Below are 27,851 nucleotides of genomic sequence, written 5' to 3'. Positions count from 1 at the left end.
TTTGCAGTTCAAAATCATATCCAAAGCTCAAGTGATTTCTGGAAGAAAATGAAAAAGAATTAGAAATGTATAAGCCTTCAAAGCAGGAAGATCAATTTATGTTCATTTTTACCTACTGAAACACATTCTGCATATTTCATTGTTTCTGTCATCTTGTTATAATCCATCCAAAGAGTTTTCAAAGAACATTAAGTCCTACAAATAAACAAACTGTGAATTAGATATGGAAGGCATAAAACCACAACAATCATTATCAAAAGTCTTTCTTGTACACTTTTTGTTACATAAAGTAATTATATTATTCAACCACTTTTTATCACTGCTGCTGAGAAACAGGAGTTTTGGAGGGGACAATCCGAAAATCTTAACTGTCATTTCTATCCTACTAAAAGCAAAATTTCTGAATTGTTGTTGGAATTTTAAAGCTAACACTTTTCAGGGAATAATTTAAATAGTACTGTAATTTTGGTTCATAGTTTCTGATATAAGTATCACAGATGATTTTGAAATAATTTCATGTTAACACAATTATGTTGGCAAAAGAGCTACACAGGAAGTATCAATTTCTAATTCTAGAAAACATGCATCTTAACTTCATTTTTACCCCTAGCTATGAGTATTCTCCTTCTCATAATTCTTATGGTTATCTTCACAAGGGAATTTTTATAGGAATTCTCATATGACTTGAAGGTCTTACATACAACCCTTAACAGAATTATTGAATTGGTTTGAAATTACCTTTAGAAACAGCATAACTTTTTTTTTTTGGTTTATACACTTGTTCAAACACAAAAAGGCATTTGGGGGAGTTTGGTAGGTTTGACACCTATGTTAAGATTTGATTCTGCCGTACAAAATACTGAAGTGCATGTGTAATACCATTTAAGCAGCTTAAAAATCAAAAAGTTTAGGAACATTAAAAAAAAAAAAAAGGCAGACATAAAAGTTAGAAGAGTTTAGTTGATTTATCTTTTATATAGGGTTTGGTTTTACAATGCACTTGCACTTTTGTAGTTCTCAGCTGGCAACAAGGGCCTGTTCAGCCCCAGTCTGCACATCTCTATGGGTCTGCCTCTCCACCTTGCACACTTACAATGAGGAAGCAAGCACCAATCATTACTGCCTTGATCCTCACATCAAGATCCACAGGGACCTGGATCCCAAAGTTGGCGGTGTTGGTAAAGACGTTGTTGACAAATCCAGACCAATACTTGGAAATTTTGCCAATCGTTGTCATCTCATTGAGAGCTTTTACCTGCACAAAGGAAAAACAGGAGCAGACATAAATGTAAACAAATCAAGTGCACACTGATGACATCTCCACAGAATTAATGACTGTGTCCTGACATGCAGAGTATGCTTTAGTTGTCAGGTTCTCCTTTTATTCTTATTGCTGCAATGTTCTATTAGTGTCAAATTTCCCTTTACGAGTGGCACCCAAGAAGGGGTCTCAAGTTTGGAAACATCAGCATCTTTAGAGCTGGGAGGCAGCAATCTTGAAAGTTTATGCCAGTTTTACCTTTCTTTAACAGACTCGTGGGGCTTTTTTCTTCTCTCATATTTTTTATATTCTCCTAGCCCCACTGCTGTGGACCACTGTCCCCTCAGGGAACAGGCATGTTCTCAATTATGCAGCCATCTGCATTTTTCTCACAGTATATTGAAATGTCAGACAATACCCACTGGAGTCTTCTGATTTGGCTAATGACTTGATAAGTTAAACCTAAAAATTCCTTTATGATTCCTAATTAAGGCAAAGCACTTTGTTCACATCAGAAAACTCTGTTCAGGGTTTCTTCAAATATCTCCCAACCTCCCTCTCATCTGTGAAATTTATTCAAAGTAGTAAAACTTTTAAATAGTTAACACTTATACAAAACCTACCTCAAAGTCAACATCTTCAAAACAGCCACAAGTTGCACATGGGCCAATTATTTTTAGCACATCTTCTTTACTTTGATTCTGTATAGTAAACTTCGGCAGAAAAGGGTCCCAGTTCTGTACAACATACCCAGCTATTGTACCTGGTGGGGATTGAACTTCTAACTAGCAAACAGAAGAAGACCACAACAAAAAAATGGTTTTAGCTGATTAATATATTTTTTCTGTGATAGCTTATTGTTTATATAATGACAAAATATTTATCTACTGAATATAGTAACATATCATTTTACCAGACATGGAACTGGATATTGCAGAACTGCCTAACGGTGTTGTTAAATACAGTGGACAATATGAAACTCAAAAATTGCACCAGAAGCCAAGATCTTATATACAATTAAAGACTTCATAAATGCTATAAAATAGGGAAAAAAATGTTATTGTATTCAGTGAGTATCCTATAAGCTTTTTTTAAGTAGCTGTACTACCAAAGGACCTTTTCTTTAAAAATCCTGACCAGGATAAGTGCTAAGAAGGCACGTGGATGAGCTAACCTGTAAAACATTTTCACAACACAAGAAAGATGTGTGAATAAAGGAAAGTCAAAAAAATATGGAGGAAAGATCCAATGCTCTATAGGATCTGTATTTTTCACTCCCAGCAGCTTACTTCCATGTTCTGCCATTTCCCAGAGATGTGTGCCCTGAAGAGGCTGATCCATGGAGGGAAGGCTCAGCCTCCTCAGGGAGCTGCTTCCAAGTCACAGACCACCGTGGCCTCCAGGGAGTTTCCACCCTGCACTCTCCTGTACAGTGGCTGCTCTCTGCCTGTGTCAGGGCAGGCAGTGTTCTGGGGTGTCACTTGGCTGCAGAGACATCACCAGATCCCAAAGCTTTGTGTGGGCTGTCAGCAAGGCCAGGTCCCATGGGAAGGAGGAGGCACACAAGGAACAGAACCCGCTGTGTCTACTCAAAGGCCTCCCCACAGTCCCCGGGCTGAGAGGGAGCTGTGAACCCCTGAATTCCTCCCTGCCACCCTGGAGGAGCTGCACAGTGAGGTGCTGGGAGCAGGGGCATCCCTCACCTCCTGCAGGAAGCAGGGGAAGCAGCAGCTGTTGCACCTCAAGGGCCTGATGACCCGGATCACCTCCCGGCCCGCGTTGTCCGCGATCCTGATGGTGAAGGCCCGCAGGGGCGAGCACAGCTTGCGGTCAAAGCAGCCGTTCTCCTCCACGGCAAAGTAAACTCTTTGGCCCAGTGGGTTTTTTATCTCGTATTTGCTGGAACTCTCTGTGCCAAGTATGGCTAATAAGGCAAAACAAGTAAAACATTTACTTACGTTTTGGTTTTTATTACCTTAGTATAATGTTAGTGTATATATATACATACAAGAGCATTTATTCTAAAAGTCTATGAGACTTTTTTTATTTAAAAAATTGCTTTGAATAGCAATACAAGTATATGGAAATAATAGTGCCAGGTCTGTATTTTGGAGGAATTAATTCAGACTTTGGTTTGCTGTACACTAAAGTATATATAACGAAAGAGAATTCAGATCCTGAGTTTTGGTTTGGGCTTTTTCGGGCTTTATCATCTGTGAAAAGTAATATCCTGAGACTATCCCACTCCAGTGACAAAGCTTTCACCCAGCAGGTCATTTCGAGAATCACGCCAAAACCATTTTGAATGGGAGAAATGTATTTTAGTGTTTTACTGGCAGAACTTAATACTTGTTCATTACTTTGAAATTTTGAGAAACTAAGTAATTAGAAAATTTTTTGCTTCATTATGTTTTCTGATCTTCCTTTCTCTATTTGCTTTGTTTCTCATAGTATGTTAGTTATTGTTAAAGGCAATAATTTTTTCCATGGATTGGAAAGATGGTTAAACTTTAATAACACTGAAAGGGAGGTGTCTGAAGGAGAGGATTTAGGACTGTTGTAAAGATTACTCCCCACTCAGTGGTTTGCTGCAGAGCAGGCAAACAATAAAGTGAGTCTTCCCCACATTATCACTGCACAACAGCCTGACACAGGGCAGCAGAAGGGTTCCCAGGGACTTCAGTGATATCGGGGCAAGACTTAGGGGCCTTTTGGAGACACCCATGTGGCAGCACTGTTAAAGGGTGACAAGGATTGCATCATACCTTCCAGAAGCTCCACTTGCTGATGAATAATTATCTGGTCCAGCTGTTTTAAAAGAATAAACAAGATGGTGGGTCTTGGATAGGTCTGAGGCTGCCAGTGGTCAAGTGTCTATTTTTATTGGTCATCTCCCTGTAATTAAGATTTCCTTCCTTACAGAGGCACACAGGTTGGGTGCCTGGAGGATATCTCAAGTCGCACTTTGGACTTCTCCCTGAAATTATGGCTGAGGAATGTGACATCAGGTGCTGTGCCCATGTCCTCCACCCACACGTTTGAAGAAAAATAATCTTCACTGGGGGGGTGAGGAAGACAACACCAACAGAAAGCTCTGTTCAAGAAGCAGAATCCACTCTTCTTGCTTCTGTTGCTCCTCTTTGTCAAAGGGGAATCTCCTTACCCCAAATACAGTGTTGGTGCTGGGGCAGTGCAGGGTGAGCGAGCCTGGGCACAAAATGTGCAGTGGCCACATCCCAAAGGACCTTGGCTGGAGCTGCCCAGCAAGGCAGTCAGAGGATGCCAGTGATGGCACACAGTGGCTTTAACACTGATGTCAGGAGCTCTGCACCTTAAATCTGGCAAATAGTCATGCCAGGGTACCAGAATGAGCAATAAAACACTCAGCTGGCTGAAAATGTCTTCCCTCACAAGCTAGTTACAAATGCAGGAGAAAAACTTCTTGCCATGACACCCAGCTTTGCGGTGCTTATTGTCCCTCTGACATTGTTCTTTCTTGGAGAACAGTTGTTAGCATTATAAAACCAGCAAGACTTAATTTCAGTCTACCTTTCAGTTTTATGTGACTGTTTATGCCTGTTTTATGTGATAGCTTTAGGCTTTACCAATCTCTTTTCTGTAATTTTTCTGTAAATTCCTGATGGGCAAACGCTTGGCACAGGTTTTGCCATTACTCACAGCTGCAGACACAAAGCACACAACGACCTTCTGAGACCAGCCTGTCACAGCTCTCCAATGCCTGGATATTTTAAAATTGACAAATCTTGCCTGGTACGTATTCAAACTGTTGCAGCCATTTGTCACGTCTAGTCAGCTCCTGCAGCTAGTTCAGGCTGCAGAGAAAAGCTGGTAAAAAGAGGAACTTCTTTATCTCTTTGATTAATCTCTGAAATGTGCATGCCAGTAATTGGAATAATAAAAAATATTTAGACATAAAAATATTCTCCCAAGAATCTTTGCTGTTTGTCGTTCGGATCTCATGAGAGAGCTCTTGGAGCTCATGGGAAGGGCTCTGCTGATGGAAAGAGAATAAACATAGATGGCAGAGCTATTTTAATATTTTAGAATTTATTTTAATATGTATTTCTTTGCCCCATGTAGACTTTTACAAGGAAAAGTAATTAATGAGCCTGAATTGTTAAAAGCTTTAAGTGGTTTTGGTCTATGTATTGGTTTACTGTGCGCAATGCATAAACAATACTGACACAACACAGCAGTACCACTTGTTATCCTTGTTTTGCCTTTCACTGATTTCTGCAGGGCAGTTATTCTGATGCATTTTTATTGGGGCATTTGTGGATTGAGGGAATTCTGCACTTGCATTTGACAGCACCCTTTGACTTAACAAGGGTCTGGTCCCCTTGAGCTCAAATATGTTAAAATTTCTTATACACAGTTAATTCTCATTCAGTTCTGTGGGCATCAAATCTACATCTGATCAGTCTAGCCAAGTCTAAACGAAGAAGCTTTTTACTAAAGTAGTTAAACCTGACTGGTGGCACAACATGCAGCTGAAGTACTCAGAAAATTCTTCTCCAAGGTTTCACCTGTCTATTCCTTCTTTGGGAAAAGGTTCATTTGATTTTTATTATGGACACTGAACTATTCTTTGAGCTATGGCTGTAATCTGGAAGATAATAGTGAGGTTTAGGTAACTTTAATAATTAAGTAATTTTAGGAAGTTATTAACGAGTGATAGTCCTGGAAAGCTGATGGGTTTGCAGAGCAGTTTTTTGCCCTTCTCTGGTGCACCTCAAACAGGAATGGTTCCTTCACTTGAACCCCCTCTGGGTGAAAATCTGCAGAGTGAAATGTTGCTGGCTGGCCCTTACCTACAGGACATACACTTTCCTTTCCTCTCATCCAATCTTTGGGTTGCTATGTAACATAAGATTGTAGGAATCTCTCTGAGAGTGACTAAATTTGGCTTCTTATATCAGAGTCAAACATGTCACAGTCTTATTGAGAAATACATTCAGCTTTCTCAAATCTGTCCAGTTATCTTGCCCACTCTTGCTGGAGAATGCAATTTCTATTTCTTATTCTGTAATTATTCACAACCACTCTCTATATAATCTTTCTTCCAGTAATGCAATCCTATAAATTAAATATGTCTCTTTCCCACAGTTTGTTTACTCTCCTAGGCACTCAGTATGTTTTCCTCTCCAATAATGTTGTTTTTAGTCTACAGATAAAGCAGATGGAGCAATGTTTTAAAAGAGGTTCTCTATTCCCTGTTCACTTCCAGTAGCACCTCTCTATGCCTGTTTCAGTTTGGACCCACCTTTCCCCAGTGCACACAGCACCAGAATGACACACAGACTTGTAGAAGCCTTCCCAGTGGCATAAATAACTCCAAGTTCTGGTAAAAACATCTTCATTCAAACATTTAATTACGTGAAAATCTCTTACTCCATGAGGATAAATCCCAAGAGATTACCCTGGCAGCTATGGATGCCACATGCATTCTGCAGGCAGCCCTCTCCCTGCTGGTGGACCTCCTTTCTGCTCCTCCTCTATCCTGTATGAGCCCCTTTCATTTGCCACACAGCCAGGATGGCTTCAGCATCACCACTAAAGCATTCTGCAATGTACAGAAACTTGAGCTGTGGGTATGTGCCAACCATCAGCACTGCACACATGCTTCCCACTTTTCAGACTGCAGAGAAAATTAAGGATAATTAGCAAGGGCTGCAGCACAGGCCAAGAATAAGCAGGAATTAGGTCTTCAGTTCCAGTTGTAGCTCTGAGAGCGAGCTGCTCTTTTGTCTTAATGTCAGATGCAAAGCTTCTATAAAATGGAGTGATGGTATTTGCTTGCCTACATTGTCTGGGTAAATCTGAGGTGTAATTCATGTTCATACAGGAGCCTGAATATGTAACCTGCCAAGTACTTACTATCACAATCACTTTTAGACTAAAAAATGTAGCTTCCACGGTCTGTAAGCAAACGCTTGTGTAATTGACAACATGTATCATTTTGTGCTCAGGCATCTTGGAATGAAAGTCATCACTCCACATGAAAGACTGCTTCTGAGGAGTCTCCCCATTTCATTAGCTATCTAGGTAACTTAGCTCCAAATATAAATACATTCAATTCCTGCTTCTATACAAAACTAGCAGAAATGTGTGCCTAAAATGCACATCTTGAGAGAAGTAAATATTTCCCAGCATCACCAAAATGCAAACACAGCAGAGATGTATCAGAATTGTGATCTGACTATGCTGGGAACCTGATTCTGTCCTTGCCATACCAGGCAGGGCATGTGACACCTTAATCACTATGTAAGAGTGGGACAATCCAGCCACATGTAAAATGCAAACCTCAGTCAGTGTCAAAGCAACAGCAGGGAGTGACCCTTCTGGTAAAAAGGTTCAGGAAAAGATGGAGCTTCTGGAGCAGAGCTGCAGACCATAGTGCTCTGAGCTCCAGGAGCTGAGAGGCTTCACAGAGCAAGAAGAACAGACACATGTTTAGCAGTAGGATGAAGAAGACTTAAACATTCATTTTTCTTCCCCACCTACGACCTACTTCTCTGCCTCCATTTTCAATAATTTTCCTCTCTCAGGCATTAGCACTTTCTTCCCCACACAGAGTTAATGCAAGTTTGTAGCCACTCAGGCTTATGCTCATCTAATCTCTATAAAATGAATGACAGCAATGAAGAAAAAGGTTCTTACTCCTATTTTCCTTATTTCACAGTAATACCAAACAACAAAAAAGCCTCTCCATCCTCTCCTACCCCTCCCCCAAGGGGACAAACTTTAACAACCTCATCCTCCAGGGTATCAAAGCAACATAAAATGAAAACATAACAATTCGGAAAAACTCAGGACCTGGTTCAGGTACTCCAGACCAGGTGGCAAATTATGAGTGTGTGACGTTTGCTTCCAGAGACTTGGTTCAACAGGTGTATTCTGTTGAAGAACCTCAGAAGAACCAGGGAGGAAATCCTTAAATATTGAGTTGGTTTGTCCCTGAGATTCTGCAGAAAAAGAAAGAGAAAAAACCCAGAAATATCAGGGCCAAGGAGCAGCTAGCTTCTTGGATCAAAGCTGGAACACTAACATCATTCTGCATGTGACTGTATCAGTACTTCAGGTCAGGAGTGAAGACCCAAAAGGAATCTCCTGATTTTCCCACACATGAAGCATTCTGATTATAAAGCTGCATTAGAATATGCAAAGAGGAATCACTGCAAATGAAGTTAAATCAGGAGATGTGGCCTTGGAGGGCACCTGATGTGCTCTGACAGGTGGTAAGCACAGAGCCTGTGTGGCAAGGCTGGAGCTGGACTGGGCTCACGCACAGGGTGGCCAGAGGCTCCTCAGCACAGGTTGCCCAGCCCTGCTCTCTGTGAGCTGCGCTGTGTGCCAATGTTCCCTGAGCTGCTGAGGTCTGGCTCCCAGCAAGATGCTTTCCAGCATCATGAGGGTACCCATAATTTCTCTTAATTAGAGATAACCTTTCCAGGGATCTCAGATTCCCCAGACTGGATATTACAACCCTGATATCAAAGTCTACATAGCCTCTTATAGTGTATTATTCATTATTATCTTAATGAATAGATCAGATATCATTATGCTGTGTTTTCTGGTTTTCTATCACAAAGTCCTTTAGGGCACAGTGATGGTGACCTTGGCAGTGCTGTGAAGGTAACAAGAGCATTTACTGCCACAGGCACCTGTACATCCACACTCCTGCACAGGCACCATCTCCCACAGCACAGTGACCACCTTGAACACTAGATTTTCAAAAAACTCCTGCTACCTTTTCCAGGTACATTGTTCCTTGGCCTCCAGCAGCACTGATTCTGCAGGAACCAGGAGGAGCAAAGTGAGGCTTTCCCCATATAAATGGCAAATCCTTGTATTGAGCTAAGCCCCTGTGATTTGGCAGGAAAGCAGTCCCCAAACTGATCGTTTTTATCTCCTGTGTGACAATACTTAGACACAATGGGGTTTGAGGTCCAGAAAGAATTTTGGTTCTAAGTCTGAATCTCTCTTTTGCTGTTGTGGGTTTAAATGAGATCCTTTAGTATTATTTGAACTCACTGTGAAAGATTCATCATTCAATCATATTTTGATCTTAATTTGTCTTTGCAGCCACTGCTTTCTTTCAAAGTCTGAGACCACAGGAAGAAGTAACCCCTTTGAATTTGTTGCTGGCTTTTAAAAATGTATAACTGGGTAATAAATATTTTATATGCTCTTCTGCATCATTTTACCTCACAGGGTTCTGTTACTGCCGTAACTCTTGTTGTTACATGAAATGCCATGAAGTAGCCCAGTGTTGGTGTTATTCTTGAATAATAAAGAGGAAAAAAGACAACAAATTGCAGTTCTACCTGTCAAATTTTAAGCTATACAAAAATCAAACAGTAAATACATTAAATATTAATGACAATTTGAGCTAGTCTGACACTTTGTCTATTTTTGTGTATGATTCCCATTTCATTACTAATATGGAAATCCTTAAAGTTACCATATGATACAGTGAGTATTCTGTACAAACACAATTTGTAGAGTTGCATGTTCCTGAAAGAGGTATATTGTCAAGTTTCTTCATATTAAAAACTATATTCCACACCATTACTGTTTACCTGTTTCTCCTAACTGATACACATCAAAAATATGCAAAACCAGATTTCTCTTATACAGCTAAAGCTAAACAAAATAATAAAAAAACCCTATATTGCAAGAGTACAACAATGCTGTAAAACCTGCTTGTTCCTGTGTACCTTTTAGTGCTCTAATGCAGAATGTCTTGAGTGTTTTGAGGGCAAGAAAGAGTGATAAGCATTTGGCAAACCAAAACAGCCATTGCTGAAACTCCCTGGGCCAACACATGCCTCTGCACATGCCAACAGAATGACCTCCGTGGAGATTCACTTGTGTTAAGTGAAAAAGAGATTTCTATCCTTCTGTTTAGTTCGTTTGAAAAAGTGGAGAAAATTAATTGAGAAGGCTGATTAGATCAGATGCTGTACATTTGCACATTGCCCTGAGTACTCAGCTGGCTACAGCTAAAGTCAGTGTGTGACAAAGACACGCCCAGATAGGAGTAATATGATTAAATTCAGTTATTCTTCAGTTATTATTCTTCCTACGGGGTTATCAGGTCTCTGGCCTTTTGAATGTGAAAAGCATTTGCTGATGCAGTATATTCAAAGCAAAATAGGGAAGTGTGCAAAAACAGTGATACCCTTGGCTCAGTCCCCACCCTTCCCAGGCATTCTGTACTGGCAGGTTTAAACACAAAGATACCAACACTAAATTTTCTGACTGAATGCAGATGCTAACATTTTATAACGTATTTTATTCAAATAACATCCTAGTATAGATTTTAGTCTCCTTAGGAGCCTCTTGGATGCTGAAAAGTTAAAGGAAGAGAAAACAACTGTGCTTTGACTGATGTGGTTTTAGCCTGAAACACTCATTTCATCAGACTGCTGATTGCTGGGAATGCACAAGACCAGTTTTCTGTAAACACCATCTAAAAATACAGACTATAGATGCACTTACCTTGAGAGGCCATGAAGCTTCCTGAGTTACTTCTTCAAAGGAAGCCGGGTTAAAAGAAAAGGCTTTTCTTGTTGCAGCAAATAAAAAAAGGCGCACAGCATGCACCAAACTTCAGAAGGTGTCTGTCTGCTGGCTGTCGGCTGGCAGAGCACGGGAGGAGCTCACGGGCTGCGCTGCCTGAGCCGGGCCGGGGGGGGAGAGGCTGCGGGAACACCGAGCAGTGCCAGGAGAGTCACCCATGGAGAGAGGGAAAAGGGTTTAGCCAGCGCAGAGAGACCAAGCTGCAGTGTACCCACGGGCTAAATGAACACCTTAGACCTAAAATCCTACTTTATAACGCCTGTGTTTCTTCTGAGAGTACAGGGATTCTATGGTTTAGTTCAGTGTTGGTGTCTCCACTTCTTCAGGCTGTCCAGTAAGGACAGAGGAGATAATGAAGTTGTGGGTGGCCCATATCTGGAAGTGTGTAAAGCCAGGCTGGATGGAGATCCGAGCCCTCTGGTCTAGGGAAAGGTGTGCCTGTCCAAGTCAGGGAGTTTGGAGCTAGATCATCTTTAAGGTCCTTTCCAACCCAGGCCATTCTATGATTCTACAATTTCCCTACAGCTGACCCCAGTCAACATTTTCCATGCACAGAGAAGGAAAAGCTGCCTTGGATTCCTTACTCTATTCCATCCATGGAACATCAGCCAGAGGATGTCCTCCAAGGGATGTCATGCCTACACGCAGCCCCAGAAAATCATCCTGTACATTCCCCCACCACCATGCCCCCCAACACTCACATGCACACAGGGTTCTGCTGATCCCTGCAACGTGTTTGAACTGGATTTGGAGAACTGAAACACACTGGCAGTGCTTTGTCCTAGTCAAAATCATGACATATATAATTGCCCCCAATGCACTGGGAGGAAAAGTTGAGAAGGAGGGAGAGTAGCCTTGACTTACCAGCTCATATTCCTGCCTTGAGTGCCCAAGTTGCTGTGGAAATCATCAGGCAGATGTGATCTGCAGACAGCTGTGATGCACAGCTGCAAGAATGGCTGAGCCTATGCACAGAGCCCAGCAGTGCAGAGGGAAGTGCTGGGGACTATTTTCTCTCCTCTTTGCTTCTGCAAGTTCCACTGGTTTGAATCTGTCTGAAGTATGATTGAGCAGATTAAATTCCAGAGTTTACACCTCAGGAAGATGCTGACAAGTATTCTCTGAAGAAAGAATAGAGAAAAACCCCAAACTACATGGAAGCTGATTTTTATAGAGTATAGTAGCAAATGCAAGAGCCTCAGATCTACCTATGGATTTGGCAATGTGAAATTTCCCAGGAGTTTATCATTGCCTGCTTGAGAAATCCCTGGGTGCAGTGGCAAGCACAGCCCAGCTCAGGAGCCAGACCCTGCTGTGCTCAGCCTGGAAACAACCAGGGAAGTGACAAAAATTTTGGTGTCTGAAAAATGAGTACTAAACAAATCCTTCTGGATTAGGAGGAAGTTTGACATAACAGGAATTAAAATTAAGAATGACCAAAAGTTTTTGCTTCCTTTCTCCCTGTCAAGGATGGGCTTCTTTGGAACAGAGGCTCTAATCCAGAGAGCAGACATAAAGCCTAAAAAAAAGAAGAAAAAGTACAGGGAAAGCTCTGGATCAATATAGTAAACATATCTTTAAAAATGACAGATGAAAATTCAAATGAGATGGCACTCATTTACCTCTAAAAATGAATGAAGACTTATTTTACCTCCCAGAAAATTTCAGAGAAAAAGAAGTCCCAGCATTCTGTCAATGCATAAGAAAAGTGCTCAAACAAACAAAACACACTAAAAAATATATATTAAAGAAGATGTTTCAAACATTTAAAAAGCATTTTCTGAGAAGTCCAAGTGATTAATTTTCTGACCTAGAGGAGGAGTCAGGCACAGCCTGTGCTGCACTTTGCCTGCAGCAGGGGCCAGGCCAGGCTGGCTGTGCTGGGAGCTGCTGCTGCTGCCCTGCCCCAGCACTGCCCTGGCAGTGGCAGCACGGGCAGGCTCCCCTCCCTGCAGGAGCCAGGTTTCATTTTCCTGCCACTCATGAAATAAACATTGCCCTGAAATAGTTCTGCCCCAAAGAACTAATATTGCTGACATTATTTGCAAAAATGCAGTAAATAGGTAACAGAAAGGAATACAACTGACTTTAAGTACATTTTGTGGGTTTTTTTCATATTTTTTTCACAAATTTCCACATCTTTTACAAAGTCCGCTTTTACCCCATTCCTACTGTTTTATTCCAAAGCAATAATTTTAGTAGATTTTATCAGTAGATTTCTGAAGGATTTGCAAATAAGAGTCTTGCACTGGCATAAATCCTTACAGGTGAAACCACATATTTAATAATTTCTTTAATCTGAATTTTTGGTGTGCTTTTTTTTTTTTTAAATAAATACTCATATGTTGGTCCAAATAGGCTGCTGCCATGATTAAAAGCATTCTCACTAAGACATCAGGTACAGAAGACTTTATCATATTTATTCAGAAAGAAAGACAGTCATTCTTTGGTGCCCTTTAGATATGCACAGGAAGAGCACTCAAGAAATGAGGACAAGCATTTAAAGAATTTTGTACTGCTACTTCTAACCATGTTTTAGGGCCTTAAGGAAGCAGAGCAGCAGCACCCAATAGAGAATTTCACCAAGACACCCAACTGGCTGCCTCTGCCCCTTGAAGTAGGCCCAGGGAAGGGATATCACTGTCTACATTGTCTCTACCACTGACTCTCAGCACTAAAACAGAGTACACTGCCTTCCTCTGCATAAATATGCTGGGCATCTGAAACACATTCACAGTTATATATATATATATATATATATATATATATAAAGGAAAAAAGAAAGAAATTGAGTCTACATACATATATTCCTGCTACCTCTAAAATACTCTTGCTCCATCCTATGCTGTAAAGCTGATAAAAATTGATGGGCAAATCCTTAGAAGGCATAAGTTAGCATGGATCCATCAAAATCAATGAGCCTATCTAGATCAGGACAAGCAGTGCTTGGCTGGAGGATTTTATACATCTAAGACCTTCCTTTTTCCCTTAAAGAAAAATTGCATCTCTTCTATAACTACCACTTCCACAAAGGCCCAGAGATCCATCCCTGCTGAGCTGATGTCCAAGCACCACTGCAGTTAATGGTTATTACATAAATTACTGCAGCCTGGAGGAAACGTATCCATGGACTAAGACATCCTTGTCCTCAGCACAGAAACAGAACACAGATTTTCCTCCAGAAAGCATGTACTAATAGTCAACCAGGTGGATCAAGGGAGGCAAAATGTCATATGGCTCAGCATAGGTGCCATTTCTCTGGAGCCTAATCACACAGCAGGAGTATGGCAACAAAAAACACCTTCCCAAGAGAAAAAACAGGAGACAGTAACAAATTTCAAAGTAACAAATTTCAAAGTATTAGGAAAAGCTGTTTGATTTCTCATCCTGCTCCCCGCTGTTCAGAAAACTGCTCCGTGAACGTGGTGTGAGGTATTTGTCCTTGTACTCAGCAGGAGAAGATGGCACTCCCCTTTTCCCACTCTACCACTCTGGACTCCTCCAGGTAAGAAACTGCCTCTGCCCGTGTCCCCACAATCTCCACAAGTCCAGGCAAGAGAGCTCAGCCCCTCCCCACCTGCCCCTCCTGAGCTCCAGGCAGCCGGGGCTGCCCTGTGCCATCCGGCAGCGGGCTAAGAGCAGCACACAGGCATCAGGGAACGCACCTGAGCATCAGCAGGCAAAGCCTGAGCTCCCCTGCTGCTGAGAGGGGTCATCACCAATCACCCTTTGCATTCTAAATTTCCTTTCCTCGAAATATCAATTGTGACCAGCATTAAAATGCATGGTTATTGCCATTTTTTAAAATAAGAATTATTATAGCCTTCTTTCTTCCCTTTTCTTGTCTTCCCTCCAGCACAGGGAGAAGTGCTGAGCGTGATCATAACTATCAGACTGTGACCCTGTGCAGTTACAAGCCCCAAGTCACATTATTTCACCCAGTATTGCCTTCTGCACTGGAGAGAAAAAAAAAAAAATAAAATAAACAATTTCTTAAATCAGCCGGCACCTAGTAGGGTTCTCACCTTGAACTTTTGTTGGTGAGGCGTCTTGCTCCAGCCGGTGCCTCCAGGAGCTCCTCCCCCGCAAGGACGTCTGCAATCCCGCTGGAATTCCGCAGGCAGGTGGCGGTGCCGGCGCACGGAGCGCCACTGCAGGGCTGCCTGCTGAGGTAGCACTGCCAGGTAGCTGCTGCACGGGCTGTCTGTGGTGCACCAATTAACAGCTAAATGCAAGCTTTAAAATAACAGCTCTCCAGCAACCTGATCTTTATTTTGCATTTAACTCCACTGGGAGAAATGGAATCAAAATAGCAATCCTAAAGTGATTGTGTAAGGAAAGAAACCTTTTTTTGTGTTTAGAGATGGCACATGGTACTGAAATTTATCAGTTTTAATGCTATCCCCAGCAAGTATTGATGTGGATCAGAAACTAAATATAGATGTCAGCAAAACACAACAATCCATTAGAAATTCATAAGGCAGCTTCCATACCAAATCTTGACATAGGAAAAAAAAGAAGGCTTTGGCTTGGGGTTTGTCTCTTTGGGGGGCTTTAGGGGAACAGGTGTGTTTGGGTTTTGGTTTTGTCAGGGGGGTTTTTTGGAAGTAGATTTCTGTTGCACTGAGTTTTTAGGGTTTTTTTTAATAAACTCTAAAATCTTGTTCTTATGAAAATACAGCCTTCAAGGGGTTGTGGGCTCTGACACTGAGCTCCTGCACATTCTGGTTTCCTACCTGTTCTGAAACAGCTGCACGAACCAACTAGTCCAAAAAACTGAATTCATCCACACACCCAAATGTTTCAATTTTAATCACATTAAGCAGGTTTTAGAATAAAAGTAGAGGAAGGGTGGCCATCAAGAGACTGATTTATGTAAGAGGACCGTGTGATTTAAGCAAAAAAATTAGACCAGGAAGGAGCAGAATAAAGGACATGAATATGTGTTGCATCAAAACCTCTACCCCAAAACTCACCACTGGTCATGAAGAATTTTTCAAGTTGGTCTCTCACTTCTGAGTGATTTTGTTCTAAATTATGAACACTCTGAGGGAATATTTTTATGTCTATCTTGAAGGTGAATCTATCTTGAAGATCTATTCTGCTTTAGATAAATATCCTTTAATATTAATTGAGTTTGAGTGTGAGAAAGAATAACTTTGTGGCAAAAGCACACTGGAGGTACAGAGTTTACTTGATTTGACTGTACATTGGAAACAAAGATATTTTGGGATGCTCTTCTGCTTACTTTAGTAAACTGTCATTATCTACTCTTTTAGAAACTGGGATTAATTTCACCCGTTATTATTTTTATTTTTCCCTGAAACCATCTGCCAAGTTCAACTGAAATTCGCAAAACATCTCAAATTCTGCCTCCTGTTTAAACACAGACTGTTAGGAACAGCAACAGAACTGCATCTTGCCTGTCTAACACATAACCAACGCCTCTGAACAGTTTACAGGCTGAAAGCAAACAGCAGACATTCTTCCCGGGAAGTCAGAAGCTTTCACAGGACTAACCAAACTGCAACTGCTCAGCAGTCCCTAACAAGTTGATTTAGTGCTTGTCTCTAATTAAATTTTACACATTTAAGCCTATGATAAAATGGGATAAGGTGCTCAGTATACACTGAGGTATATTAATAAGATTATTTGTGTCTTCTAGTACATTGAATGACAGAAGTCTTGAGTACAAATTGCAATTAACACTCATGGTGATGATGGAGAACTTCTTTGCTGGCCTTGAAAATTCATCAAGCAAAATTAGAAGAATAGTGCTTTGCTGTAGAAGAAAAACTCACACTTACCCCTCCTTTTCCCTTTCTCTTCTCTGAAGCATCTAAATTGGAAACAAGAGTACTGAAAAGCCAGAGCATCAGAAAACCCTGAGGATATGTCAGGTGCTTTTCCTTCTGCAAAAATGACTTACTTTGAAACTGAGGTTGGCACCAGCTGTCACATCAGCAGTGTGAGCTCCTGCCAAGGCAGGTCCAGGCCAGGTCTGCTCAGCCCCACTTCACCCAAGAGCAGAGCACAGCAGCAGCAAACCTGCACAAAGAGGAGACACCCAGGGCTCACTGTGCTCAGGAGCTCTGGGCTTTGCTTTGGCTCTCAGGGGACTCTTCAGCCCAACACCCCTGGCAGCTTTTGGTGCTCTCCTGGAGCACCATTTAGTCCCACCAGCAGAAATCAGTCTGCACACTCCAGGGCTGAGCCAAAACTACTCTCAATCACAGCAAGAGAGGATGACCAGGAGACTCCCCTAAAACACTCTCTATGAGCTAAATCACCAACATGGACTTACCCAGCCCACCACAGTACCTGCTGTCAGATACCACCTTCCCTCCATCAAAGACATCCCATTTAAGGTACAATATGTTTTTAGCAGCCATTACAATGCCTTCCCAATGGTTCAGTTTTGCTAGTTCCATCTCTGGAAAATATAAGCCAACATTACCACTTGACTCTAGCAGGTTGCTGGAGTGGCTGTTCACAGGTTACACAGAGCAGCTCAGACCTGGGGATCCAAAGGTGAACACATGAGGGGATCAGTCCTGACACTCAACTGAAGGCCACATTCCAAGATTTTTGGAAATCCAAGCTATTCAAGATCATTTGTTGGTCTTCTCCACATTTTCAGACAGTCACCATTCAATATTCTGATTCTAAATTCAAACTAAATATATATATATATATATATATATATATATTTTTTTTTTTTACTTTTAGAGACAAGGGAAAAAAGAGAAGTAGATAAGACATCCATAAGATTTAATGGCATAATGGTAACTCTATTAGGACAGCAAAATTAATTTCAGTTTCCCTGAGGTATCTTATTTTAATTAACAAATTCATGATCCTGCTCTATTAATTAGCATACTGAAAGAATAATAAGTTTTAGATGAGCTTAGTTCTGATAAAGCTTTTCATCCCCTAAAAAAATAATAAAAGGAATTAAGAATCTCAATCCAATTTGTTTTCTACATTTAGTACCAATGTTTTGAAATTCTACCCAATAGTACAGCCCAACTATTAATGTTTTCTTTTAATGTGAATTTTTTTTTGTTTTGCATTTACTGCGTTTATGACAGTCTGCCTACTGAAGGGGTGCTAGTGCTAGTGGTCCACTAAGAAAAGTAATCCTTGCAGGATTCCAGGTAATTTTATTTTTCATATTATTTCCTCCTGATAACCAATAGGGGAAACATGGAATTTATTACAATCCTTATCTAATGTGGATTTACATACAGTACACTTACATACAGTAACAGTTATCCATTAGCATCCCAACTGGGTCAAATAAAATCCTAGGAATTTGTCTGGGACACCAAACTGTACAGTAGGTGTTTTGTGCCTCAGTTTGCCCGGACCTCTCAGTGGTCACTGAGTGGCCACTTTACTACTGGGCCAATCACTCATTTTTATAGACATGTCCATGCATTAGTCTGCTTAAAGCAGATCTGGAAACTTGATTCTTTTTTCTCAGGTTTGTTTTATATTCCTCTCTTCTTCTCTTCACAAGTTAATTATTGGTAAAGAACAAAAAAAAAAAAAAAAAAAAAAAAAAAAAAAAAAAAAAAAAAACACAACCAAAAAACACAACAAGTTTTTCCATTTGTTTTTGATCCCAAAACCAACAAATCTGTACTTTTGATTCCTGCAAAGCACTTTGCAGATTTCCTGTTATACAAAGTAAAAGAGAAGGGGAAAATGTTAGCAAATCACCAATGGCTTAGGTAAGCAAAAAAAGCTAAGGAGAAAACCTATGCATAGATGAGAATGTAAAGATGGTCAGAACTTCAGAACTGCTTGTCCTGCAGAGACAGGCTTTGTTTGACCTAGCACCATCTGTAAAACAAATGAGAGCAAAAGTGAACACTTGGAGGTTGTGTTTGCACAATTTTTCTAATTAGTATGTCTTGACAGCATTTTTCTTACGTATTTCAAACTCCGAGAATGAATATTTTCAATGCTTTACTGAAGTACAGAAGCCAAAACAGTTACTGTGTAACAGAAAGGCAAATACCAAGAACAGAGTTTGTAGAAAGAGTTGAACAACTTAAAAATCTGTGTTGTAATGGAAGAGCCATATGAACTTCCCTAACACATCTGCCAGCCCCATGGCCACACAGCTCCTCTCTCCTCCAGCAGTCACAGAGGGGGGAAGGGCAGGAGCTGCTCTATTCCCCTAACAAGATGCTCTGGCAGGAAAGTTGTTCCTGCTGTCTCCTCATCTCAGCTCCCTCAGGATTGATCAGTTCTGTTTTATACCCCACGAGATTGCAAAGTGACACCCTGGTGCTACCCTGCCTCTGATGTATGCAGAAAAATGACAGATATTGTCTCAGATATTGTCTCTAAAGACTTTAAGACCATGGACAGTTCATTGTTATAGACAACAACTTCTTGCAAGGCTGTCTAAACACTTCAGCTTTGTTTGCTTTATTTTTATTTTTATCTCCTTTTCATCTCCATGTGGTCCATTGAGTAAGCCTAATTAGCATGTCCCTCTCATATCTTTGTTTTTTCTTCAGGCACCTAATAGCAATTATTGTCTGTGTTTATTTCCTACTGTTTATGTTCCAGGCATGTTAAAGAAGGATGACTGTCAGCAAAATTATTAACATGCCTTATCACCACTTTATTATGTGTCTTTTAAAAAGGCTGTGTAATGTGTTTGGTAGTTTACTCAGAAAAATGCAGAAGTTTAGAGAAACTTTCCCCTCCACACAAGAAAGCAGGGCAGTGCTTTCAGATTCATTGCTCTAAAGATTTAGCTTCTCAGAAGAATCTGAATTATGGAAGACTGAGATCGCGAAAGCAAGGAATATCCTTGTTTCATATTTTATGTTTTTTAATTATGGTTTCAACATCTCAGGATTGATATTTTTGCTGTAGTGGGGATTGGCACAGATAGATTTTTTTGAAAATAATTTTTCATTAATAGGAGGACTAAATGAATGCTTAATAATAGACTAAATAACATCTTAATTAGCCTGTGCTTGCCAGCTCTCATGCTTATTGTGTATCAGGTAATATAGAACCAGATGCAGAACTCCAGGTTCCAGATTTATTCAAAAGAATGGGGAGTTAAAAGAAGAATCCCACTCCTGCTAAACACACACACACCATTGTAATTATACTATTTTACTCTAATACTTACAGTTTGAATAGAGTAGAAAGACAGGGAGAGACTTAACATGCCAAAACCAGAAAATGCATTAATTATAGCAGCAAGAAATGAGAATAATGAAATATTGGAGGAAATTCTACTCTTGTTTATTCCAGCATAATAGATTGTTCTGGTGACTGGTATGTGAATGTGGCCTCCATAAACACACACACACACACACACACACACACACACACACACACACACATATATGCATATTTGTATATGTATGTGTATGTATATATATGTGTGTATATATATACAGAATTATACATTACATTTTATGGACCCCAACATTTGGTTAATGGTTACTAAATCTGGCATTTACAGACACATTAGGAAAGATGGTATTTATTTGCAATTTTATTTTCCTCAGAGTGAAACATGGAATCCATACAGCTGTACAATGAAGATGATTAGAATTGCCAGAAATGAAGGCCTCCTGGGAAAAAAAAAATATCAATAGCATAGTTTAACTACATGAACCATAATTGCATTATTAGCTCTGCTGTGCTCTACCACAGGAAAGCTAATGACATGATTCTGAAGAAGCTTTATAGATTATGGAAAACTATATAACCTCTTGCTCTCCCATTGACAACACAACTCATTTGAGATCCCTGTCATTAAGGGAAGGAAAACTGTTTCATTTTTCACAAACCCTGTGAATATGTCTTTTTGTGGATTTTAAACTTTAACCATATATATGCCCATAGACCAGTAGCTGAAATAACAAATAACCACTTGTACAACCTTAACTGTGGCAATTTTAGCTGTGAAATGTATTTTCAGTCCCAGTCCAATACATAAATGACTGTTGCAGAAGAAGTGAGGAAGAGACAGATGCTCCAGATATGGACTTGGCAGCACCTGGAAGGTAGCAAGAGGATTATTATCATAAATGGGGGGTGTTTACCAATCCACAGTTCAAAGGTGGACATAATTAATTTAATCCAGTTTGGGTCTCGGATCACTTCAGTATCCTCCATGGAGCACCCTGGGCATCCCGGGCAGGGCAGGGCAAGGCAGGGCAGGGCAGGGCAGGGCAGGGCAGGGCAGGGCAGGGAAGCCTGGGCAGGCGCTGCTATCAGGGTCCGCAAATATATGCGGGGAACCTGATGGTTCATTTTAAGGATCTCAGAGCGCAAAAGACACAGCGGGAGACAACTCAGTTTACTCAGTCAAAAAATGCACCTTTATTTAGTGCCAATAAATGTGATAGTGGGGAGAGAAATAAAGACTAGTAAGAAAGAAAGAGAAGGAGAGGAAGGGGATTATAGCTACCAACATGGAGGGACGAGTCCTTGAGGCTTAGAGATGCCCATAGACATAATTTTCTCCAGTGGGATGTACACAAAAGTGAGCGGAGGGTCTCCAGAGGTTTTATAGGTTGGTCAAGGTGGGAACCAAAGTGAGGGACACAGAGCCAAGGCAGGAACTACCTGTGTTGAGGTTGGGTGCTCAGGAACAATCTGCAAACCATACCTCTGGTACGGACAGACCAATTTGGACAGACCAGCCTTGGCTCAGTCCACTGTGACCAGTTCCACTGTTCTTGCACTCCGTTCTCATGGAGATGCAGACCAGTCCTCTGAGACTTGGCAAACGTTCCACCTCAGCCAGGCCAGGGGCTTGTTTCAGAGTCCAGGGTCCCAGTCCCCAACCATCAGAGACAGTCATGAGGCATATCACATCCTTGGACAGACTCTGACAACTGCTCTCACCCCACAGTGCTTGAAGGGGCAGTTTTGCTCCTCTCCCGGCTCTGCTGTGCTGCTTCTGCCCTCACTGCACCATGAGACCATAAAGGGATGCAGGGCACAAGAGGGAAGGCTTGCCTTTAAATGAGACATGGAGCAGCAGGGTAAAAAACCAGCAGTGATTTATCAGCAAAACATTTTGTCATTATTTACACATTCTCTCCTGCACAATTTACTGCTGGGGTGAGTCCCCACTCTGCAAACCTGCCACTGTTTTAGAGACCTGTCAGTTTGTGCAAGCTGCAGTTGCATTTCCTCTCAAGTAAACAATGAGGGAATACTTTCATGCTGTGCAGAGCACAGGACTCTTCGATGACCTTTTTCATCTCCTCCTGAAGTGCAGTCCCTTGCTTTTACATTCACTCAGAAAGAGACTCATGACACTTTACTGATTAATCTGCACATTTCAGAGCATGTAAATGGATCTAAATGAAGTTGCAGATAAAAACACGCATATCCCATGGTGCTGGCAAGGTCCGGCTTCCTGAGGGAACCCCCAGCAGCCTGAACGAAACTCTCCAACTACAAGGGAATTGCTAAGATATCATTCCCTCCAGATCCACAGGACAGGGCAGAGGAGAGCCTTTTACAGGGGAGGAGAGCTTCAGGTGTGTGTCCCCGGGTCCCAGCCCTGTCGCCGTCCCCATGCACGGGAGGATGTTGCCATCAAGCGGCCGCTCCCTCAATTACAGGGCGCTTCCCTCCGCGCCGCTCCCGGGATGTTTCCCGCCCTGAGCTGCCGGGCTGAGTGACTGCAACAGCTCAGCAGCTTCTACATGGCTCAAAAAACACTTCTGATCCCAATTGCTTTGAATCTCCAAAAAGGAGGAGGATATTTAAAGCATCTAAATTAACATTATCTGACTTATTTATTAATAAAATCCAACCAGGTATTTTTTTTTCCTCTCTAGCTGAGGAGCACAACAGATAATTCCTGATTCTACTAAGAGAAGGTATGTAGGAAAGCATTGCCCTTAAAGCTGTTGTAAATACTGCCTTACAAACCATAGGGGGCATTATGTTACCATGGTTTGTTCTTCTCATTTATCAATTTAAAATTATGTTCTGCTGTTGTCATATTCATCCAGCTCTCAAAATCCCTGTCTTTACACCTATGTAAGAAATGAACAGAACATAAAAATATGTTCTACATAGTCTGCTGTTTCAAAAGTCCTTTTCAGGACATTCAAAGCACAGGATGTGCATGTTTTTATCTGCAACTTTGTTTAGATCCGTTTACATCTCTGAGATGTGCAGATTAATCAGTAAAGTGTCATAAATCTGAGTGAATGTAAAAGCAAGGGACTGCACTTCAGGAAGAGATGAAAAAGTCCATCTCTGCACAGCATGAAAGTATTCCCTCGTTGTTTACTTGAGAGGAAATGCAACTGCAGCTTGCACAAACTGACAGGTCTCTAAAACAGTGGCTTCCACAAACCTTTCCCAGTCTGTGCCAGGTGTCCATGGAGGGAGGTTAAGGGCTCATGGCTACAGGTGCTCCCAAAGCACAAAGAAAAAGGGTTTTCCCAAAGAAAAAGCTTTCTGTGCTTTCTGCAGTAAGAAGGTTTGAGGATCCTGTAAACAGCAGAAATAAAGGCAATTTTAAAACCGCCTCATAATTTTTGCTTACAGGAATTATTTTTTAGTCAGCAAGAAGGAAGTCTTTAAAGGGTAAAAGTCACTGTGATTTAGCCAAAATTTAGGTTAAAAAGCAGGCATTAAGTAGCAGGCTTTGTGTTGAATCTAAACTTATTTCAAACTTTAGTCTGATAGGAAAAGGTTAGTTGAAGAACAGATGCTCTTGTTTCCTTTATTAAGAAATACAGAAGAAAAAAAAAGGTGTATTTTGTAGATTGTTTTAACAAACAATATTTAAACCACTTCAGAATAAATATCAATCTCTCAGGGTGATATTTGATACCCTCTATGGTATCAAGAGGTCTGTCCAGTTCCTTGTTCAAATAAAGGCTTGCCAAAACAAAAACCAGGAGTACTGGACAAAACCTAAAGAATTAGACTGTAAAATGGCACTGAGGCTTGGATTTTACAAGGGAAAAAAATGAAAAAATGAAATATCAGCCATTACTATTAAAAATCTTTAGGAAATTTTAAGTTTTTAGTATTCATAAATTCACTGCTTATTATAGACTGTGATCCTGAGAAGGATAATATAATGAGAAAGGCAGGAACATTTTGTGGTAAAATGCAATTTTTCTGAACCAGTTGTAGGAAAAAACTACCAATTTGATTCTAAGGTGGTTCTTCAGAACTCCACTCTGTGTTTAATTTTGAAAGAGTTGGGATTACATCACACCATCCAGTTTCTCTCCCATTGCTTTCAGTACAGAGATCCCTCAGATGCAGAAAGGATGTACTGATACTCCTGGGTCTCACATCACATCTCAGCCACTAAATGCTGGCAAAAAGCTTCTGCTGAAGAGAACAAAGCCAGCTGCACCTTTCTAACGGCAAACAGTGCCTGAAATCTCTAATAGAAGGAAGGTGTGGGGGCTGACAGTGATCACCATGGGTTTGGATAGCCCACAACACAACCCATTAATGAGGCACTGAGCAAGCAGCAGAAGACAGGCTCTGGCACAGGAAGAGTTCCAGCCCCAGGACCCTTGGGAAGGTGCTGCTTGTGCTGCACAAAGACACAAGTGACTGGACAAGGGGAGAGCTCGGCGCTCCTGACACCTACAGAGACACTATCCAGGGAAAGGAGGGGAGATGGGGCCATCTGATTTTACATTATTAGCAGAACACTTGCACAATTACAGAGAGCCTGTGACAGCTGCTTACGGTGTCTGTACCACACGATGCAGGCGGAGATTTATCCGTAGGTCTCCCGTTCCTCTGAATAGAAAGAAGCAGGGGGTGGGCTCTTGGCATCCCAGATAATGGCAGACATTTCAACCTCCATGCCCTAGGCCCCCATTTTAATTCTGGGGAAAGGATATGGACTCAGTGCCAGAGATGGCACAGGACAAATAGGACATGAGCAAGGAGCTCAGAGTTCCTAGGGCTGTTTGCTATACAGACCTGGCTTCTGGAAATTTCCCTTAAGATGTATTCCCTATTGAGTGTTTTTTACAGGAGATGGTAAGGAGAGCTGTGCCATTTAAAATTCAGGACTCTAAAATACCAGCAAGTGCAAAGACAACTGTTGGTAGTTTGAAATAATAATACATGTCTACAAAAGTCTTCTTTGTTATTTTATTTATGCCTCAATTATATTACTTCTAAAAACACAGTTTGGAAAGAAGAGCACAGCTCAGTGCATATCCTTTCACCTCCTTCATGCATATGAGTACACAAAATTCACCTCAGGGTCAGAAATCAAATGGTTATTATGGCTTCAGAAGGAACATCACACATGCCGTGCTCTGTGGTATCTCACAATACAGTCTCTTCATCTCCTCAGTTACCATCCACTCTTTATTAATAAGCAGTGAGCTCAAAACAGAACAAAGCTTTAATCCTGTGCTTCTTTTGAGCAGGATGGTGTGCTATCCTCACTTTTTACAGCCTTCTCTTAGTGGTATCCGCATACCATATACTTACAGTGATATTTACATTATTTTCATTTCCATTTAAGAGTATATTTTTAACATTTTCCCTAGTGCATTTTAATCACTTGTTGAGCAATGACAGTCTGACTGCCTTGGTCTTGCCCTGCTTGGTGAGCCGCCAGAGCTTCCAGCAATAACAAAAGCCAGTTGCAGCCATTCCTATTATTCTCACTGCCACTAGGAAAAGCTGGCAGACTCACTTTGTCACTTTTGCAGCTGGGTGGCATTTATGAGGTGTGTTTCATGTTTTCACAGCACTAACTTGCATCACAGAGAAGCACAAAACTATAATTTTAATTGGAGTGATCATAGGTATCATTCTTGCCTCTGTATATTACATTAAGTTAATGAACTCTGGGAGATACACTTGAACACATCATCACCATCAGCCCAATTCATTACAAGCCTTATGCTTCATTTACATGGGTTCCTGGGTTATTTTACTGGGGATGGGGAATATGCATCCTCTCTTAGCAGCTCAACTTTTGTTCTCCCACTCACAAATTATTACTGACAGACAGTCTGAAGTGACAGGGGAATCAAAGAAGCATAAAACGAATATACAGAACCCTAAAAATCAGTACTGTACATTCAGGATTGGATGCTAAATATGAAGGAGGCATAAAATAAGGTTTTGCAAAACTGTTCTCTCTTTTTTTTTTTTTTTTGGTGGGGGGAGGGGTGGGGAGGGGGGGTAAGGTTTGTTTGGTTTTGGGTTTTCTAATCCTTTTATTTGTATATTTGTCATGGGAGACTGAGGCAGCTTTTCCTACCATTCAACAGGACTCTGCAATTGTGCTTTCCAGCAGACTCCACACACAGGAGGGAAGGCTTCTACTTTGTAGCTTTTGGTTCTTGTTTCCCTGGCCCTTTTCTCCTTAAGGCTCAACCTGATTTAAAAAGAAAACAATCACAGCTGGTTTAGAGTTAAAATTAGCTTGAAGGAAAATGGAGCATCTCAAAAAAAAAACCACAGAAAAGTCACTCTCCCTACAACTTTGTCTGAACAATCACTTCTATGAGTTGACTAAGGAACTCTCCCATCTCATTTTACTGTTATGCCATATATAGGGAGCTATTTCTGAATGCAAACACACCTGTGTATTTTTATTTACTGTAGCTGACTTTGTTATTGCTTTAGAGCTGGTGTAAGGCCATTCCAGGGACAGGAGCAATGCTTTCTCTACCTGCTGCTTTTCCTTGGAGTTGTCAACCAGTCCACCTAGAAATTCTTTGCTCTTGAATAACTCCTTTCTTTACTTCATCCATTTTTCTTTTTTTATGAAACCAGAAAACAGCAAAGATTTTGTAGCTTTCATAATTTTTACATGTGCTTATTAAAAGCAAGCATTTAAAAAAAAAACCAATTGTGGAATAACTCACAGCTCTAAGGGCAATTTTTTTGAAAGAGAAGTTCCAGGGAAGCATGCATGAAGTATAAAACCCTCAAATTTCAAGGTCTCTTTCATCAGAAAGCCTGACTCAAGCCCATGGTGTGACAAAATTAGCAGGTAGCCCATGCAGTACTTCTTAGTAACTCTGTCTGGGAAGATGATGAGTAGAACATACAGATCCTGATGACAGCATGCATCTACTAACTCGCTCACATGTTGACTAAAGCTGGCAACTGTAAATCAGCCAAAGAATATTTTGCTCCCAAAACGAAGAATTTTCCTTCTAGTTTTGTCAGGTTGGGCACTGTCTTCTGATTTGCACATACCCATGTGATATCACTTTCCTCTCATTAGCCATTAAAACATTAAAAATGGACAACTGTAATTAAGATCAAAATTCCCATTACATTCTCTCTGTTCTAAGGATGAACAAGCTGCAAAACTCAGCAGCGTTAAAAGACCTCAAGCTCTTATCACAACCCCAAGCTATATGAAAGCTGAAAAACATGTCATGGGAGAAAAAATCCATTCTCTGGTGGAAAGCAGCTCGAGCTGTATCACTGCAGTGTTGAGAGCTCAATCTGTGCCCATGCGGGAGGTATTCCAGGGCTGCAAGGACTGATGCTGGAGGGAAATGTTGTACAAACTTTGAGACATGGAAATGAACACCAGAGACACTGGGACAATACCCAAGTCTCAGCTGCTGTCAAGTGTTCTGTCATCCTGAAGGTGACTCAGGCAATCTCAAAGGGTGGAGGTTTCAGCGTATTTTCACTTCTGCTAATCATATCAGTGAGGCAGCATCAACATTTAATTCTCAAAAATTTCTTATCTATCTCCCCACTCTTGCCCCCTTTTCAGGTTTTCCACAATGAGAATATGAGAATATTACTTGGTTGTAAGAGAGTGGGTGGATAAGAGTAAAAAAAATATTAAAATGGATGATGTGAATAATTAAAACCACTTTTCTATCTACTGAAGGAACAGAAAGCACAAAGATGAAAGTGAGGGTGCTTGTTTTATGAGTGGCCTGGCCTATCAATACCATCCGTCAGCAGCAACTGTATAAACACATCCCCTCAGCAA

The 27,851-nt window shown here is 41.0% G+C and overlaps 1 protein-coding gene across 1 annotated transcript; it reads right to left on the bottom strand.

The window, feature by feature from the left end:
• Nucleotides 1-156: 156 nt before the first annotated feature.
• Nucleotides 157-21,719, bottom strand: LOC310913129 (phospholipid scramblase family member 5-like; the record flags this gene model as incomplete). Its single annotated transcript, XM_083868264.1, has 10 exons — nucleotides 157-195; nucleotides 1,094-1,255; nucleotides 1,885-2,046; nucleotides 2,965-3,185; nucleotides 4,027-4,069; nucleotides 8,099-8,247; nucleotides 9,033-9,075; nucleotides 9,490-9,565; nucleotides 14,893-15,071; nucleotides 21,525-21,719. 10 exons carry the CDS (start codon nucleotides 21,717-21,719, stop codon nucleotides 157-159), a joined length of 1,269 nt encoding a protein of 422 aa, XP_083724390.1.
• Nucleotides 21,720-27,851: the final 6,132 nt, after the last annotated feature.

This window comes from Zosterops lateralis (genome assembly GCF_965231275.1).
Source record: "Zosterops lateralis genome assembly, chromosome: 10".
NCBI classification, from domain to species: Eukaryota; Metazoa; Chordata; class Aves; order Passeriformes; family Zosteropidae; genus Zosterops; species Zosterops lateralis.
This window is presented reverse-complemented; position numbering and strand designations above follow the sequence as displayed.